A 19,683-nucleotide genomic window follows, 5' to 3' on the forward strand; every position below is an offset into this window, starting at 1 on the left:
AGATTAAAATGGCTTTCATGAATATCAAGAAGTTACGGGGGCTCCGCCCCGGAATCCACTTGCATATAGCACTGGCGGTTTGGCCATGGCCCCAAAAGTTCTACAACAAAACAAAAAAAAGGAAAAGAAGGAAAGAAGAGTAAAGGAAAAGTGCAAGATAATGATGTTAGGGCCTACAATTACTGAATATAATGTCAGAAATATCGATAAGTTAGATTCTCATGAATATGTATATCTCAAGAGTGTCGAGTGAGTTTCAACGCTCGCCTGTAAAACCTCTTCATTTTGTGAAATTATTGAAATTCAAGCCTTATTTCAAATAACCATAACTTCCTTTTTTCTTGACCATGTTCTGTAATTGGGTTATTAAATTATGCATTTTTTTAAAAATCTATCATTCCATTAATTTCTTCTTATTTATTTGATACAATGCAACATTAATGAGATTTTACACATTTATGTTGTTTTACTCATTAATCAGTAATTAACCTTCTAATACTTGATCTTTAATAAGGTTGACATCCTGAATATGATTTTCTTTTGTTTGACCATTTGATTTCATTTTGCATTCTTCTGTCTATTTATGGAATACTTGATTCAATGCGATTTATAATTTCACTTACACTTAGAACTCCTTTGTAATTAGATCCGTCATTATAATCTTTGTGTAATTTCATCTACTATTTGTATTGAATTATTCTATTTAATTCATGTAATCTTTGTAAAATATCTTTGTATGTTCTTATATTTTGTAAACATGATTTCAGCTACTGGCTGCCAATCATGCAAACCACTACTACACTCCGTTTTGTTGATGATCAGCCTTGCATTAAGTCTTATTAACCATGCGATAGCTTCCGTGCACCGGTGAAAACACGTTCATTTAATGATTATGGAAATTCGAGGGAACATAACTTTTTTACTTCTTGACCATTTTTTTTGTGATTAAGGTATCAAATTGAAGAGCAGATATTGAACTTGTTTAGGCATGTGATTTTCTTTTTAAAATTCAGATAGGCCCCCTGCGCGCCAAATGAGTTTTTGGTGTCCTTTCTTCAAATTGTTTTTGCTCACTCATGCGTGAATGAGGAATAGTCCAAGTAGAGGACATTCTAAGCTTTACATTGGTCTATTGTATCATTTGCCTATTCATTGTATAAGTTAAAATCATCGCTTAATCTCGGTTTCGTTTTTTCTGGGACGCACTGTACGTATACATTATTATGGCGAAGCCCCCCCCTCGAAATATTATGGAACGCCATACTATTCTGCGCGCTCGCGCATATCGAAATCCACGTCATATCCAGACCTAGCGGCTGTACCCGGGCCGTTGACGTTGTAGACGTAGGCCTACGTACTTCGCAAAAAAAGATTCTAAATCAACTAAAACGAAGCGAATTTCGGTACTTCTTTTGTAGCAAAAGTAAGTATGTTGTTCTTCTCTTCAAATTTGTCGAATTCTATCAAGGCATTCAGTGAATACCGGTACCGTTTTTTGGACTCTAGAATTTTAACAGTAGACCCGGTCTTGTCATGCTTGTAGCCGGCGATATTGTTCGCGTGCAATGCAGATACATTTTCACGATAAGGTGATAATGGGTACCGAGTGATCCCTGTATAAGAGATTACACGTACCGGTATATATGGATGGACACAATTAGTGGTAATATACAGACTTAGAGAGACTCTTAATCTTATGTAGTAAGGCTATGTCATGTATGTGTACGATACCAATCAATAATAATTGGCTAGATTAGGGTTGCAAAATTCCTGGGAAATTTTGCGGTGGAAACTTTTCATGCGAATAATCAATACACAGGAATTTTGTGGGAATTTTTGGTAATTTTCAATTTTATTCAAATTCAAGAAATGTTGGGATTTTCATTTTCAAAAACTCAAGTAATTTTCTGTGATATTTATATACAGTAATTGAAAGGAGTACCGGTACCCTGGCAGATGATGCTTGATCTAGACTATACAGCTGGCAGCTGTCTGTTTTCAGGAGTTTTTATAGCATTTTTATTTTATTTTTTTAATTCTCCTCATAGTAGGCCTACACAGATGGCTTGCTATCGTGCAGGCTGCAGCCACCATCTAGTCTTGAGGACTCCATGATGATGTCTTTAGAAAAAAATTGACATAGGTCTATACTTCTTCATCATGGTGTCTAGCCAGGCGGTTTCTAGAGAGTAAAAATCATTTACTAACGTAAGGTTACTCCAGGACCAGGGTAGGAATAAATTTATTTTTTTTTGGGGGGGGGCTACTTTTTTTTTTACATTGGGGCTACCACTGAATATCTTGGGGCTACATGTATTTTCAAATTCATGGGACTACTTTTTTTTATCGCATATCAGCAATTACCTTTTGACATTACGAGACTCACTGTGACGCCTAACAGCTCAGAACATTTTTTTTATCTCCCGGTGGTGGGGGAATGCCTTACAGGCCTTACAATAATCAACAGTGATCCCACCAGTCACCTACAGCTTCACACACTTCAGATTTGAGCCAATCGAGGCCCCAAATGGCTTATTCAAACATTTAAGAAATCAGATTTAAATGTTTAAGTGTGTTGAGACACTCTGACTCCACATCCCCTTTACAACCACACACACATAGGCTTATTTATTTTTCATCTTTAATGAACCATGAACAATGAACCCCCCGCCCCCCCCAAAAAAAATCTAAATGAAATTAATGAATAAAACAAACATAAAGGAGAGATGGAGAAAGAGAGAATTCGATCAAATAATAAATTTAGAAAAAAAATATGTTTTTTTTCATGGTTAGAATCACGGGTGTGGGTGAGTGTTTGTGTGTGATTGTGACTATGAAGTGCACTTGGATTGCATATACATTATGTTAAAGAAATGAAATCAATATCTTACTCAGTCTATTCAAATTCCGACACATAGCCACAGGCTATGTACATAATATTGTAGGTTCATGTACCTTAAGTTTTTCGCAAGTTATTTTGAAAACGCAGATCTCCACAGAAAATGCCTTTCATTCTGGGAGTCTAAATTTGGTGAAAATGTATTCATTAATAACTTAAATATTAATCACAATGAAGAAATCATAAAGTGTTTTGACAGTTTTCAAAAAGTAACATGAAATCTAAACTCTATCTGAAACAGAAAATCACCATCACTTAGTCCATTACTGATAGAATTCTCACCCAGAGCTCTGGCAGAGAACATGAGCTCTAACTGGCTAGCTAACAGCATGCAAGTACCACACTCAAGCACACGGCGTCCTATTTTTTATTAGATTGAGCCTTGTTTGATGATTTATTGTCTGATATTTACCCCTCTTCAAGAAAGAAATTAAAAAGTTATAATTCACAACTATAAGCGAAGTGATTTTGGATTATTAAGGCTCCGTTTTGACAAGCAAAGACAGCGACTGTGAGGATAAAGGACTCGCACATCGTATGTGCTGTGAACAGGGATTTATTTCCTGAGCAATTAAAATTACGACATCACCGAATTGTGATATCGATAAAGATTCTACCACGACATGTCAGGTCATCCATAACTTGACTCGTATTTGTTGTTTTCAAACCTTTATAAACATTTGGATACATTCTATCTCTAATTCATGCAAATAATTTGTCAAATCGTGTGTTTGGTCTAAAGATTAAAAAAATTTATGTTACACTATATTTTGATGATGTTTGGAACCATTAATAAACGTGTAATTATTATTATTTTACAAAGAAAACTATTGTAGTTTACTTCCGTAAACTATCAAAATTTACTTTCCCGGGGGTACCCATCTCAACGTCCACATGTGATTTTTTAGTCATGAAATGAATTATTCATAATTTCATTTTCTCAGCAATTGAATGCCCCAGTCTTCAGGGTTTAAATATACATGGTACATATTTTGCCTCTGCTATTATTTTGAATAGATGTTTTTCCAAATTTTGTAAAAAAATTTGCTGTTTCGTGACTAAGGCTAAGTCTCGTCTGGTCGTTCTACTGATAGTATCGATATCAAGGGATTCTAGTTAGGAAGCCCTTCGTGAAACGGGTTTAGTACGAATGGAACTAACTCCATGGTTGGTGGATAAAGATATGACTAACTTGTCAAGGTGTTGAGAAACGGGGCCCCAGGACTCGTCTGTGCAATACTACTAGGCAGACATGGGTACTCTCCAACATGGGGTAGAATTGGGTCGCAATAGCACTCCAAATAAAAGGGGAAAAAATAAATTATGCACCTACCTCGATTATATGGATGAAGGTCTATCGTGACACAGAATCCTGACACTGAATCCTGGCACCAGCTGGACTCTCAATATAGGGAAAAGTTAGATCTCCGTGTCTAGGGACAGTGATTTTCCGTTTAAAAAATTGCCTTTTCCGTTTCAGAAAATCTCAAATTCCGTTTCAGCATGTCAGAAAGTGGAAATTTCATTTTCCCATAGACTTTGTACACACGGAAAAGTGACAATTCCGTTTACCCATTGAATAGCAATATGACGCTCGCGCTGGTCAAAATTGGTATCTGCCACTGTACCAACAACGCAATAGAATCCGTTCTAATCGGATCTATGTGGATACAAAAGACATTTTGACAAAGACATTTAACAAGAACACATCCTCACCTTTCATATCATTAGCATTATTCAACATTAAAATGAAATTTCCTCGATAATTTGGTTTTTTTTGGACATCGTTATCCGCAGTCAACGACTTTCGCCAGTCCGCCATTTTGGATTTTAAGACCTCGATATCGTGCTGTTATATCTTTGAACGTAGAGGGCAGCAACACACAACCGTGTTGTTTGAAGGATGTGTGCATGTGTATCGTGAAGCGCAACTGGTGCCCGGCCGGATACTGTCGCGTTTGTCGCGCAGTATCGATTGGCCATTTTGTATTCAATTTTGAAAGGAGAAAGAACGAGACAGAACTTTTCCTTTTTGAGGGTCATTTATACAGAGATGCCAAGTTCAAAGACCATGGGGTATGGGCTTTTAGGCCAGTTACTGTGACTCGGCATTAGGTAATCAGGCATTGTGTATGAGAATAGGCTGTGATACAGGCATAAGAAAAAGATTTGGGGGAAGAGCAAGAGTCCTGAAATGTCTGGATCATATACATGTATGCATGTGGGGGTGTTCTGATCAGTGTTGAAAGTACTTTTTATTTTTAGGGACCCATTTTGAAAAATAAAGAGCCATTTTTCATTTTACGAGAGCCATTTTCAGCTTTCGAGAGCCTTTTTTTAAAAACTGATTCAGCGCATGGGCCGCATGGTTTCGCATCGCAGTTTTTCCTGCTTGTTTATAAATTTATTTAATGTTAAACATTGTTTATTTAATTGCTAGTTACTTTTTCTCATTGCTAGTAATTGTTGAATTATTATTTTCTTTATTGTTGTCCATTTACATGTAGATCTATTGTTTATTGTTTTTTTTATCTCATTACTTCTCGTATATTAAATTAAATAGATGTTTTAACTTCTTTTTTCAATATACAGTTTTGTCCATCAAATTGAAAAGGATGAAATTTATCAAATTTGAACAGAATTTGTGTTCAGAGGATCCTTTTCATATATACTTTTTGACTAAAACTCACTTGAAAATTATTTAATGAAATACATGCATCACAGCCTGACAGCTAACGTCACCATGTCAACCATTTCTCAAGCTAGGCTACGCTATGCCTACATGTACGCTAGCAGATCTAAGCCACTGAACAGAGCACAGTTCTCAGTCAATCATCTCCGCAACACACAGCTCACAGTCAATCATCACCACAACACGGCGGGTTTGAAACTGCATTAGCACCAATACATGTATACACTGACCTTTACTCACCAAAATTCCCCACAGAAAATCCAAATTTCGATCTGAAAATTGCGGGATCTGCGCCAAATTTCCAGAGCACCAAGTGGCTTAGTTCAGATTTGAGAAGTGGAGTACCCGAAAATTACTCTAAAATAAAAAAACTGATTTTCTTAAAACCTCACGTTCTTATTTTCTTGCAAATTTAGGATGGTATCTTATAAAATTAATCCAGTAGAAAAGGAAATTTTTTTATATCAAAGTTATGGCGAAACCAGCATTTGAAAAATAGTACAAGGCATATTGAGAGTTTGAAACTCAATACGCATTTTTCTGAAGCGCCACGCCCGTGATTCTAAAAAATCTACTCAGTTACACGTCAGAATGCTACGATGCATGAAAGTAAAAACTGCAGCTGCGCTGGCCTGGCTGTCTGACTGCTAATATGCAGTCGTAAATGGGAGACTGGATGGGTGCGGATGGGAGTGAATTTTAATGTTGGGAGTCGCTCAGTACTTGGCAGTTTTAGGTAGTTCCGAGAGTGATTCCAAAGCACATGAGATCGGAATCACTCATCGCTCCTGTGTATTTTCAACCCTGGTTCTGATTCCATTAGTTTTTGGGGTCCGACTACAGAGGTCAAAGGTTGAAGGTCTTAGAGGTCATTATATACCCAAAACGCATTGTTTCCACACTTCATCCAGCTTATTGATAATCTACTATGAGCAATTCATCTGTAAACATTAAAAAAAACGATCTCATAATAGAAAAGATTTCTATCAATTCCTAAATTTTTGTCTTGTTTCTTTGCAGAAGTTCTTGAGAGTTTGATAGATCCATCAAGAAATGATTATACTACCTGTCTACCCAAATGAGTTCGTCAGAGGGCACTAATCCAGTCTCTACGCATCCAGTACCCCATTTGAGGCATAGAAAAGGCAAGATTGGAGATACAATGGTTCCAAGGGTATTGGCCAGTTCAGCCTTAGATGGCCAGTCATTGCTTCCACTTCCAGAGGATAGAGGAAAAACGAATGCAGATGATTATCAAACAAATGACGACAGAGGGAACGGAAGTGATCCTCATGCCAAGTATAGACTTCACAATGGCCTCCCACCAAATAGTAGTTCTGATGCAGACCATGACCCCGATGGCATTGAAATTGAGACAAGCTTTACTGAGCCATTGCTTGGAATCACAAGATCAAGTGATGAAGATGATGAAGGTGATGGTGGATTGTCCACCTTCATGCAAGAGAGAGAGCATGCATCATATCCCAAAGAATCCTCATGTGGCATCGCTGCTCAAGTGCTTCTTCCTTTTCTTATTGCTGGCTTTGGAACAGTCTATGCAGGCCTTGTTCTTGATCATGTTCAGGTTTGTACTGCTTCTTGGTAGGTAACACTTTTTGAAAGCAGTCACTCAATATCAACATTCTTGAAGAGTGAAAGTACAATGATTAAATGTATACTGCTGGGAGAGAGAATAAGAGAAACAATGTGGATAAATTTGAACTTTAGCACAATTTGTGTTACTGACATTAAAGAAAAACAAAAGTCATGAGATTTTTGTTTCATGTTGGGGGGAGTAGATGGCAATTTGGAGGGGTAGATTAGTGAGAAAAAAATATGAATTCTCAACTTTTAAGGCAGTGTGAAGAGTATGTGTAGGGAAGAGTAAAATGATTGGAATAAGTTTTGGGGTAAATGTATTATTACCCTTAAATTAATTTTACACCAAACATTCTGTTTCCCCTCATATTTCTGCTTTTACTCATTTGAGGTATTTGTAAGTGTTGCAAGATTTCAGTTTGCAGTTTTAATATGTTGTCTCTTCTTTTCAGCATTGGAGTGTATTTGTTCAAGTTACAGAGTTGTTTATTCTAGTGCCATCATTACTGGGTTTGAAGGGAAATCTAGAAATGACATTAGCTTCAAGACTATCAACTGCTGTAAGTGAATTTTTTTCTTTAATAAATTTATATGGTACGTTTATGGTAGTCATTTTACTATGCTAGGAAGGTTTTTGCATTTATTATGTTTTTACATTTTTGATGAGCCTATTTAAAAAATTTATAGTGATATTTATTCATTTTGCAGCAGAAAATGATACAATTTATTATAATTTACTTTCTATAGGATGGTCATGGCACAAGATATACTATGACCGTGTTTGATGAAAGTTCAAATTAATGGCCAGCTTGATTACATGTAAATTCTCTTTTTTGGATATTATAAAACACAAAATATTCAAATATGATTTGACCAAATGAGAAATGATAGTTTTTCATTTTAATTTCTAATTATTTTATATAATTTTAAACTCCAAGGCTAATCTGGGTATCATGGATGATAGAAAGAAATTGCAAGATATGATCCTGGGAAATATGGCATTGACACAGGTGAGTTTTCAATTTTTCACTGTACAACTCCCCCCTCTCTCTCTCAAAAAAAGTTTACATTGTTCAGATTGATTGATTATTCTTGTATATGCAAAAATAATTTGCCTCAAACACATGTTATTTCTTTTCACAATGAAATTCAAGTAATTGTAACTAAATCACTACATGTACACTATTGGCAGGTCAGGATGTAATGCAAAAATGTGTATGCTATTACATGATAATCATACAGAATATGATTTATTTTCAATTGAATTGTTGAAAATGGATTGAAAATAGAAAGGTACAATGTTTTACTTGCCTAATTAGTGAAAATAAAACCAGCCAATACTTTGAGCCCCTTCATTTACGTTTCAAGCTCAAATAGCAATTCAATTTGCTTTCCTCTACAGTGTCAGGCCCTGGTTGTTGGGTTCCTAGCTTCAACAGCAGCAGTAATATTTGGATGGATTCCCGATGGAGAGTTTGATATCAATCATACTTTGCTTTTATGTGCTAGTAGCATGGTCACAGCTTCACTAGCTAGTGCAGGATTGGGTATGTTAGAAATGTCTGCTTTATCATTTAATTTGATTAGGTGATATCTTATTTGAACTGATTTCAATTTTCTTACCTGTGAAACATGGTGATGTTTGGAATGAGAGATTAAAAACTCCAAGAATATTACAGTTTTGAAATGAACAAGGTTATTATCACAATGCATGTATATGTTTGCTACCATTAAAGGGGAATCCAACCCAAATCAAAACTTGTTTTTATAGGAAAAAGAAATACTAGACAAGTTGAAAGTTTGAACAATATTCGACAAACAATAAGAAAGTTATGATTTTTTATGAAGTTGTAAATCTTGGTAATCACTCTACCCATGGAGACTTCAAATTGGCTGCAATTTTGATGTGATGACTAGTGATGTAAGGCAAGGACTACTCTTCAATGTACTCCAATACATAAAATGACCAAAATGTAATTTTCCCCAAAGTTTAATTTCAAATTATATTTTCTTTCATGAGGACAGAGAACAATGTACTACCCAGGTTATATTTGGATTACTGCCCCAGGGGAATGGGTACCCTGGTACTTAGGATAAAATCACTATTTCCTGATTGTTATTGTTAAGTACATGGCCTATGGAAAAGTTGTCCTTGCCCCTTTTCATAATTTACTTACCCAGTTGCCAATTTAAAAACTACATAGTCTTAGTGATCTCAATTTTAAAGCAGCTATAACTTTCCTATTGCTTGTCCAATCTCTTTCAAACTTTCTCCATCCTGTTTAATTTATTCTCTCCCTTCCAACACAACATTTTATAGCCAAGGCTGAATTCCCGATAAAAGAGGTTTCATTGGCATGTGTTAACACTGCAGTCTATGAAGGAAAATTATCAGGCCATTTTGGTCACTTACATTATATTTCAAAGACCCAGACCGAACCCAAAAATGAAATTCACAGAAATGCAATGCATTATGCTTTATTTATTTTCATTGCATACCAGCAGTATTTTACTTAAGAAAAGCTCCAATTATCAGGCCTCGAAAATAGACTTTCTTGTTCACTTCTTTCACCGGCCTCGAGACTGTGACGTCATGTTCTATTAGAAGCGGTGAAATTACATAGAGTTGTACACAGAAAAAGTAGGTGATTTTCCCCCTTTCAAATTACACAATTTATTTTCTTCACTTCTATCACATAGAGATATCATAAATTTCTTTTCTGCAATCTTAAATTGATTTGATCAACGGCTTTTGACTAGTTATCACCATATTTTATTTCCTGCTTATTCGGCACAGCTTTGAATTATATCTGCTTTGAGATTATGTGTAACAAGTTTTCCTGACAAAGCAATTTAGGCCCAATAAGAGCTAAGAACAGATGTAAAAAAAAATCTAGTGAAGCGTTGTAGGTTTTGATCCATTTGAGCTCAGAATAATTGTCATTTTCATTTTTTTCTTCAAATTGAAAAAAAAAAATCAAATTCAGAATCTGAAAAACAGAAATATAACCCATTTTTGTCTCACCTGCGAAGCAAAGTGAGACTATAGGCGCCGCTTTTCCGACGGCGACGGCGGCGGCGGCGTCAACATCAAATCTTAACCTGAGGTTAAGTTTTTGAAATGACATCATAACTTAGAAAGTATATGGACCTAGTTAATAAAACTTGGCCATAAGGTTAATCAAGTATTACTGAACATCCTATTAGAGTTTCATGTCACATGACCAAGGTCAAAGGTCATTTAGGGTCAATGAACTTAGACCATGTTGGAGGAATCAACATCGAAATCTTAACCTGAGGTTAAGTTTTTGAAATGTCATCATAACTTAGAAAATATATGGACCTAGTTCATGAAACTTGGACATAAGGTTAATCAAGTATCACTGAACATCCTGCATGAGTTTCACGTCACATGACCAAGGTCAAAGGTCATTTAGGGTCAATGAACTTTGGCGGAATTGGGGATATCTGTTGAATTCCCATCATAACTTTGAAAGTTTATGGATCTGATTCATGAAACTTGGACATAATAGTAATCAAGCATCACTGAACATTTTGTACAAGTTTCAGGTCACATGATCAAGGTCAAAGGTCATTTAGGGTCAATGAACTTTGGCCGAATTGGGGATATCTGTTGAATTCCCATCATAACTTTGAAAGTTTATGGATCTGATTCATGAAACTTGGACATAATAGTAATCAAGCATCACTGAACATTTTGTGCAAGTTTCAGGTCTCATGATTAAGGTCAAAGGTCATTTGGGGTCAATGAACTTTGGCCGAATTGGGGGTATCTGTTGAATTACCATCATAACTTTGAAAGTTTATTGGTCTAGTTCATTAAACTTGGACATTAGAGTAATCAAGTATCACTGAACATCCTGTGCGTGTTTCAGGTCACATGTCCAAGGTCAAAGGTCAATGAACTTAAGCCGAATTGGGTGTATCTGTTGAATTACCATCATAACTTTGAAAGTTTATGGATCTGATTCATGAAACTTGTACATAAGAGTAATCAAATATCACTGAACATCCTGTTCCAGTTTCAGGTCACATGATCAAGGTCAAAGGTCATGTAAGGTCAATGAACTTTGGCCATGTTGGGGTTTTTTGTTGAATAACCATCATATCTCTGTAAGTTTATTGGTCTAGTTCATAAAGAGAGGACATAAGAGTAACCATGTATCACTGAACATCTTGTGCAAGTTAGAGTAGTATGCAAAGTCAGCACTGCTGCTATATTGAACCGCGTGATACAGGTGAGACGGCCAGAGGCATTCCACTTGTTTCAGTTTACAAGCCTATGGAATCACAACGTTTCTAAAACAGCATGATGTCACAGATTTGAGGCCAGAGAAAGGCAATGGAAAGCCTTTTTTCCAAATTTTCCGCAAAACTTGTTAATTTTAGTTTTTCTTCAGCAAACTATTCAGCTGTAAGCGGTGAATATGCATAAAACTTACACTGTTGTACTATGTAACTTACATATTTTCCCTTTGTCATTTGCATGTGTAGCTCTGGTCTGGGTCTTTAAATGGGTTTTTGCAGATTTTAGAAGTGCATATAATAACAAGAAAATCCGAATTTAAAGAACTAATATTGGTATTGAATATAATGTAGATTTACCAAAATATGAGAGAGCGAATCTTGATCTGGAATGGTGTCTATTGTCTTTTTTCTCACCACAAAGTTCAGTATTCTTTAATTTTGTAATTTTCAACTTGGTTTACATTCCATTTAAATGATAAAATAGTACTGTATGAGAGATTATAATTTTTTACACAGAATTCCAAAACTCATTCTGTTTGGCGATATATGCAATTTTTTTTAAATCACAAAATATGTTTCTCATTTCATTTTTCAACCGATTTTGACTTTTGTTTTGTTTCATCCGATGGAGCTCTACAAGGTATGCCAAACTTTGACACAGCATTTAGAAAGTTTTGCCAAATTATTTGTGCTAATTAATGCAAAATTTATTTTTTCAATGAACCTACAAAATACTTGCATGATTTTTTTCCCTAGAAAATTGATGTGCTAGTTACTGTTATCAGATTCAAGGTCTTATCAACTCATTAAAGATTTGGTAAATCTCAATCGACTTAACATTATGTTTGAAATATATTGCAGGTGCTATCATGGTAGGAGTTATTATATTATCACGCAAGTGTAAGATCAACCCAGATAATGTAGCTACACCTATTGCAGCAAGCCTTGGAGATCTAATCACTTTATCCCTTCTTGCCTGGATTAGTAATCTCCTATTCAAAGCTATCGGTGAGTAGTACCACAATTTTGTGGTACAATTTGGACTTATTATTGCCCAAAGAGGAACATTGTTTAAGTAGTAGAATTTAATCATATTCATTTTGAAGTGACTATATTAAATGCTGGAAAAAGCACACACATTTCCTGTCATGTTGAATATCAAACATTGACACTGATTGTAATGATAGTAGTTACTGTATGTTGAACAAAATGCACATTCATCAGTGATCTTACTTGACCTTTGCTTTATTATTTTGAAGAATCAGTTGATTTAAACCTTTTGTGTGTCAGGGCTTAAATTATTTCTAGACTTTCCCAGCTTGCAGGTGAATGCCCATTGCATTAAATCTAATGATCTTTCCTTTTAAGATAATATTGTATTGGTTTGATATTGCTTCTTCTATTAATATTGTTATTTGAAAGGGATTTTTATCAATTTTGTGTTCTATGTCTTGCAGGAAAGCAGCACTGGTTAGCACCAACTATCATTATATTCTTCTTTTTATTGGTACCTCTGTGGGCATTCTTAGCTAAGCGCAATGAGTACACAAGAGATGTGCTTTACAATGGATGGTCACCTGTTATTGCTGCCATGATGATTAGCAGGTCAGTCAGGAGTCATAATCTTACTAGCACATTGTCATGGAGCCTGAGTGTAATACAATTCTATTACTCATGGATAGGGCGGATATAGCATACTCGATTACACTAATCATTATGTGGAATCAAGTGTTCACATCAAGGGAGAATTTCATGAAACAAATAAGGAGAGGGATTTTCACTGACTCTGTATGCTACTGCAAAACTTTGTATCTGATTGGCTGAGAGCTGTATGCTACTTTAAATCTTTGTAAATCACTGACAAAACTCTTCATGAAATACTCCCCAACTGTCTGATCCATTGCTAAGCTTTATGTTACAAACCCCAGAATGTATGAGCTGTTAATACCAAGGAACAGAGGTCAGTTTTATAAAGGACCCACAACTGCATTATTTTGGGCACTCTGGGGTAACTACCATCCTGTAAGGTCTCGGCAGCAAATCAAAACCAAGGTTACCATGGTAATTTAGCAAGATTGTTTTGCTCTTATTGGTGGATGTATTTCGAACTCCTTAGCTTTCTATCTAATCTTATCAACAGACTTCATTGAAATCATCCTACCTTTTAAATATGGGGAAAGTATGGGAACGTTAATTGATACAAGAAGACCGAACCCCTAATTCTTGAATAGGGTATGTGTCTACTGTGAAATGTTTTCAACAATGAGTTTACAAGGCCAATTCAGTTAACCCTAACCATATGGAAGTTATTTCTTATCTTTCAGTTGATGCAGTTTCATGGGGACGTAATATTTACAATCAATAGTAGTTTTGTGTAGATGGTTAGCCATAGCATCGTTGATATTGCATAGCTATGGAAAAGCATGTACATACTCATACCTCATATATCATTTGATTTGTAGTGCACACATTTTAATCTCATGCTCATGATTTCTTATGACACAGCATCGGAGGGCTTGTATTGGATATTGCAATCCGTAGCAATGAGGGTGTTGCTGTGTTCAGTCCTGTTATTAATGGAGTTGGAGGCAACCTAGTCGCAGTGCAATCAAGCAGAATATCTACGCATCTTCATGGTATTGGTAGTCTAGGTACTCCAGACCCAGAGAGAATCAAGAAATGCAACTCACCCTTTACAGTTTTCTTTGGAAAAGGTAAATCTATATGAGAATTCTGATTTCATTTATGTAAATCATGTGACATTATCTTTCAGCAAATCTTTTAAAGGGATAGGAAACATGGAAAAAATTCAGAGCTTTAAAGCATTCTAAATCTCATGATAAGAATTACATGAAAAATTGGTCCATTGCGGAAGATAAAATTTCATATGCCCACACGTACAAACAGTGCGTGTGACTCTCTACAGAATTGGGTTGATATATGATCAATTTGGTGATAAATGCAGATTCAGGTACAAAGAAATCAAACTTTCCAAATTACTTTGAAATTTTTTTTTCATCCATAATCATGAACAAAAACCAAACTTTAGCTTCAAGTTGAAAAAAAGAATTTTGCACAAGTGTCTCCAAGAGATTCCCTTTTTTCAGGAAAAAGTAGGAATTTCTAATGTTTTTACATATTTTTAGCCATAGAAAGCTTAGTCTTTGTTCAAATATTTAGATGCTTTTGTTTCGTTTTCATCGATTCTAAGTGGCATCCTTTCTAATTGTGCAGGTATTGGAGTGAGCCTCTCAGATCTAATCTGTTTTTAAGCTTCACATGATTAGTGCCCTGTTCTTGGGTGCCAAACCGGATTTTAAGGCATTGATCCCTTTTAGCTATTTTAATTCCCACATTATATTGATGCATTATACAGTATATGCATATTGATATGTGATGTTCTATATTAGTTTTTCATTTCTCTTGATTCTTGTTTTCTTATAAAGATATGCATTCCCGGTCAGCCCGAGTGTTGATCATGATGGTCATTCCTGGTCAGCTTATCTTCCTCTATTATATCTCCTATATGAATGCTGGTCACTCATCTATAACTCTCAGAGTTACCTTCATGTATATCGTTGTATCTCTCATTCAGGTGAGCCAACTTTTCATTTCATGCTATGTTGTCATTTTGGTCATTTAGGTAAAAAAAAGAAAAGAATGGATAAGCTTGTAGATAGATAAACCAACAAATAAATAGATAGGTAAAATAAATTGGGGTAGAAGTAGGTAGATTGACAGATAAGTAGGTATGTAGATGGATGTAAGATAGTTCAATGAATGGATGGAGAGATAGATACATGTAGATGGATGGATGGATAAGATATCATGCAACAATTACTGTTATCAGTGAAAGTTATGGGTCTAACTCACTTGACTTCTCTTGTCATTTTGCAGGTGGTAATCTTGCTTCAGATAGCTGATTGGATGGTTTACTATCTATGGGGAAAGAAACTCGATCCTGATAACTTTTCTATCCCATACCTGACTGCTTTAGGCGATCTCCTAGGTACCGCTCTCCTTGCTCTTGGATTCCTGATAGTCTGGTTACTTGGAGATAGAGACTTAGACATTGGAGATTAATACCTCATTATTTCAAAGTCGATAGGGATGCAAGTTTCAGGCAGAATTACAACGATTGGCAATGCAATGTCACTGTGGATTTTATGTATAGACAATCATGTTGGTGGTCCTGAATCATTTCATTCTTTGGTTTAATGATGCTCATACAAATATTGAATTTTAGTATCTTGACATTGATAAAATGAAGTATGCTTATGGCATTTATGTCATATGAAACTGATATTTACTGGTAATTTTGTTTCTACCAATATCAATACCAATATAAAAAACCTGTTAAGTGGAAAATTGTTGGATTAGAAGATAGGAACATACCAGACAGGCACATAAACCATCAAAATATTGGTTGATATGCCCTGATTTAGGAAAGATTTTTTTTTATACAAGCTGAGTCCATCTGTTTCAAGCTATAAAGAAGATTTCTGTGTACCAAATAACGTTCCTGAAGTTATCTTGTGGCCATGTAATCATTGTCAACTTGAGAGTGTTTCATTAAGCTTTTAAGTTATGCACAGCTTTATGCATGTATTGATTCACTGGAATATGGAGTGCTAAAACATGAGGTCAAAGTTTTTCATTGAATTCCAGTAAAGTTTGATATTACTTTGAATTATCTCATTGAAAATATGGACAATTATATACTTTGCACTATCGAGTTTAAATACAGTACCAAAGCGATGACGTCAGTTGCCATGGTGTCAAGGCAGCCTGGTTCTAAACAAATGAACCAGTTGAATGAAAGCATGTGATACTCATAGGAGAAAATGGCTGCTATCAGAATTTTATCACTTGCAACCTTAGAACCAGCCCGCCATGACACCATGGCAATTAACGTCACACTTCAGTACTCTATGAATATAGTGTAAGTTATACCATATTTCAACTTGGCACAACAAGAATGTGATTAAGAATAATTGACACCGAAGAGGCTTGCCATATTGCAGTCTTTCATAAAGTTTTGAAGTTTTGTGTTAACTTTACAAAGAGCTTGATCAAACAGCCTTTATGGAATTGGGAAGTGAATCAGGCCACCCAGCTAAGCGGGGTAATATTACTCAAGTATTTTGAATACCCGGTTTTACTGACTCTGTATAAATTATATATTTATATTTTCTGTAGTACAAATGATTAAATATTTTAGTTTTACCAGAGGAAAAACTTTTATTTTGAAAATTATGAATTGTGAAATCCTTTTCATTAATGCTTAGTCTGTTTATAACAAAATTGTCAGAAATTGAATGATTAAAGTGAATGTCGGGCAGCAACGAAATGTACGAATGTATTTTCTTTTTATTATTGAATTGAAAACCATTCTTGTAGGATTCTACGCAAGTATCTTTATGTATTTTCTGAACCATCCTTAATGACCACATCTCTCTATCATGAGTAATACATGTTTCTGCAGTATCAGTGATTTAATTTATTTCCTTGAAGATTATATCAAGCTCTTCTTGACTTAGTTGATTTAGTAAATAACAATTTATATTTTGTAATTTTTTTAAATAAATTTTGTACACAGAAGTTCCATCAATGATTTGCTAGATATTTCTAGGTTTCACTAATGAAGAGATTGATAGAGTGGTACAATTATTTTATTTGAGTATTTTTTATCATTTCAGATATTCTGTGTATTGCAGACTTCAGTTTTCATGGTATTCATGTGCAATGTAGTAGTATATATTTAGTAATCCCTTTGTCATTATCAAAGTGAGACACCAGTCTTCCACATTTGACTATATCTGATCAAGGACGACACAAGTCGTTATGAAGGGCAGTATTGTATATGTTGTCATGTACTGTCAAACTGTATTTTTCATGTTTTTTTCTGATTTCTTTTGTTTTGTTAACAAGGTGGTGATTCATTATTAAGATATTTGTAGAGTTATATTTATGAATGACAGGAGAATGAAATGCTAAATTTAGTTTAAATCCCAGCATACACTAAGATCTGATTGCAACAAAATGGCAGAGTGTGAGCCAACCTGCAGTGCTGTGCAGCCAACTTGTTGCAGAGAACTCACTGACCAAATGTCTGAGAACAGTGCATGGTGGAGGCACCATGCATGGACATTCTGAAACCCCATGGACACGCATGGTATCTGCTTGTCAATGGAAGTGGCCCCTCTGAGGAGTGCATTTGACACATAAAGATCATGTCTGCTGAAAGTTTTATTATCCTGGTGTGGTGGTACCCTTATTGCTACATCATGGATAGATCTTGTTGAATACCTTACAGCTTGGCTTACTTCTCGTCATGTCTGTCTGAACTAAAGCATTTGTAATTGAATTCGCAGCTGAATCAACGATAAGGGTTTGAAGCTGGAGCAATGTTACTAACTTTTTAACAAGCTCATTCATGTTCATGAAAATTCACAAAAATCAATTCACCCCAAAACTCTTTGTATTCAAATCAGATCGTATAGATTCATAAGTCTATTATTCTTTGATAGATCTCTACAAATCAACAGATCCCACACCTTTATTTTAGTGAATTTGATGTTGGGGTGTACTTCTTAAAGTAATTATATTACTCCTTTGGCTAGTCTTTGATTTCTTATTGATATGTTGTTTAAGTTTAATTTCAAATGTGTGATAATTGTGTGAATTCTCTTTATTAATCAAAATTGTGTGTTGATACATTGTGGTCACAAATGTTTTCATTAATTGTTTTTTTTTGGTAATACAAAGTACATTGCTTTATTTGAAATTTGTTAAATGATGTATATATATATCTCCCTTACATGATTATTTTTGTATTTGTAGACATCTGAATGAAAAATAGATTTGCGTCAGTGAGATTAATTAAGTGCCTTGATATTGCTTGATGGTGATTGGTTTATAATTTGTAATGAAAAATATAGCAATTTGACTTACTGGGTCTGTGGAAATAGTTGTGTATAAAAATAACAGATTTCAATCCAACTCTGGAATTTATGAAATAATAAATTCTAAAAAAATTATGAATGTAAAATAACAAAGTTTGTATATTTAATTCTTTATGAATTAAACATCTTCAAGTGAATGTACTGAAAATGAAGATATAAATGCTAGGGGATGCTGTTGAGAACATCTTAGGAGATTTATCAGGATTGTTGTAAATAAGAATACCATGTTTTTAAATGACTATATAACCTTCCTTGATTGGCATTACATAATTCTTTTTTTTTCACCTTTCAGAGTGTTTAGTTGGGAATTGTGTGTGAAAGGATTTACAAGTTATTGAATTGTTATAGAAATGTTGATGAATATATGTATTTTCTGTTTAAGGTTATTTAAACTTCTCATGACAAACTCTTGAATAAATTCCCTAAAACAACAAACAAGAATAACACATGAATATATATGAGGGAGTTAACTCCCTGAATAAATGAATAACCATATATTTGATAGAAATAAATACATGAAATAGATAAGATAGGATATACATAAATCAAATATATAAGATCACATGAATTAATAAATTATTTTCAATAAAACAAAATAATAATGATAGATTCATAGAATAAATGATATGACAGAGATTTTTGCATAGTTGTTATTAATAACTGTGACCAAGCAACTTAAAATGTTTGAATGAGATGAGTTTGTCTCAGCAATATTACCAAAATATCTCTTTTAAACAGGGAAGGCGAGTTTACTTCTCAAATGAGCTGTTACTGAGTGTGCTGTGCTTTATTCCTAAATTGAAAATCTTACAGCTTCTTGTCTGAAGAAGACTTCAGTAGTTTTAATAGACATGATTTATATATTTACTGTATCCATTCCCAAGGTGCATGCTTGGTCCTCTTTATTTATCCAACATTTTGGTTCTTATTACAGGGAAAGTATGCATACCCAGGATACTTTTCTTTTTTCCTTGAAAAAGTTGCAATTCATATTTAACATTTGGTGTGTTTTTTTTAAGTGTATTCATTTCCATAATATTCCAGCTAAATTCTTAACACTCATAAATTTAGAGCCATTTCAGAAAACATCTTGCCAGTGTGATAGAGACATATGAGATTGTCCTTGTTTTTGTTGCCATGCAGATGGAACCATTAACTAGTATGTGTTGTTGGCTTGTGTAGCATTTGTTGTTTTGTTCTGCAAATATTAGGGTTGTATATTAAACAAAGTATGTCTTCAAAAGACAAATTTATTCTTA

The 19,683-nt window shown here is 34.7% G+C and overlaps 1 protein-coding gene across 1 annotated transcript; it reads left to right on the forward strand.

The window, feature by feature from the left end:
• The first annotated feature begins 1,293 nt into the window (after nucleotides 1–1,293).
• Nucleotides 1,294–17,903, forward strand: LOC121410643 (solute carrier family 41 member 1-like). Its single transcript, XM_041602860.1, has 10 exons — nucleotides 1,294–1,423; nucleotides 6,612–7,176; nucleotides 7,643–7,750; nucleotides 8,129–8,200; nucleotides 8,593–8,737; nucleotides 12,321–12,467; nucleotides 12,917–13,064; nucleotides 13,965–14,173; nucleotides 14,906–15,054; nucleotides 15,357–17,903. The coding sequence occupies exons 2-10, from the start codon at nucleotides 6,670–6,672 to the stop codon at nucleotides 15,540–15,542; spliced, it is 1,671 nt and encodes a 556-aa protein (XP_041458794.1). The 5' UTR covers nucleotides 1,294–1,423; nucleotides 6,612–6,669; the 3' UTR covers nucleotides 15,543–17,903.
• Nucleotides 17,904–19,683: the final 1,780 nt, after the last annotated feature.

The sequence above is a fragment of the Lytechinus variegatus genome, chromosome 3 (assembly GCF_018143015.1).
Source record: "Lytechinus variegatus isolate NC3 chromosome 3, Lvar_3.0, whole genome shotgun sequence".
In the NCBI taxonomy this organism is placed as follows: Eukaryota; Metazoa; Echinodermata; class Echinoidea; order Temnopleuroida; family Toxopneustidae; genus Lytechinus; species Lytechinus variegatus.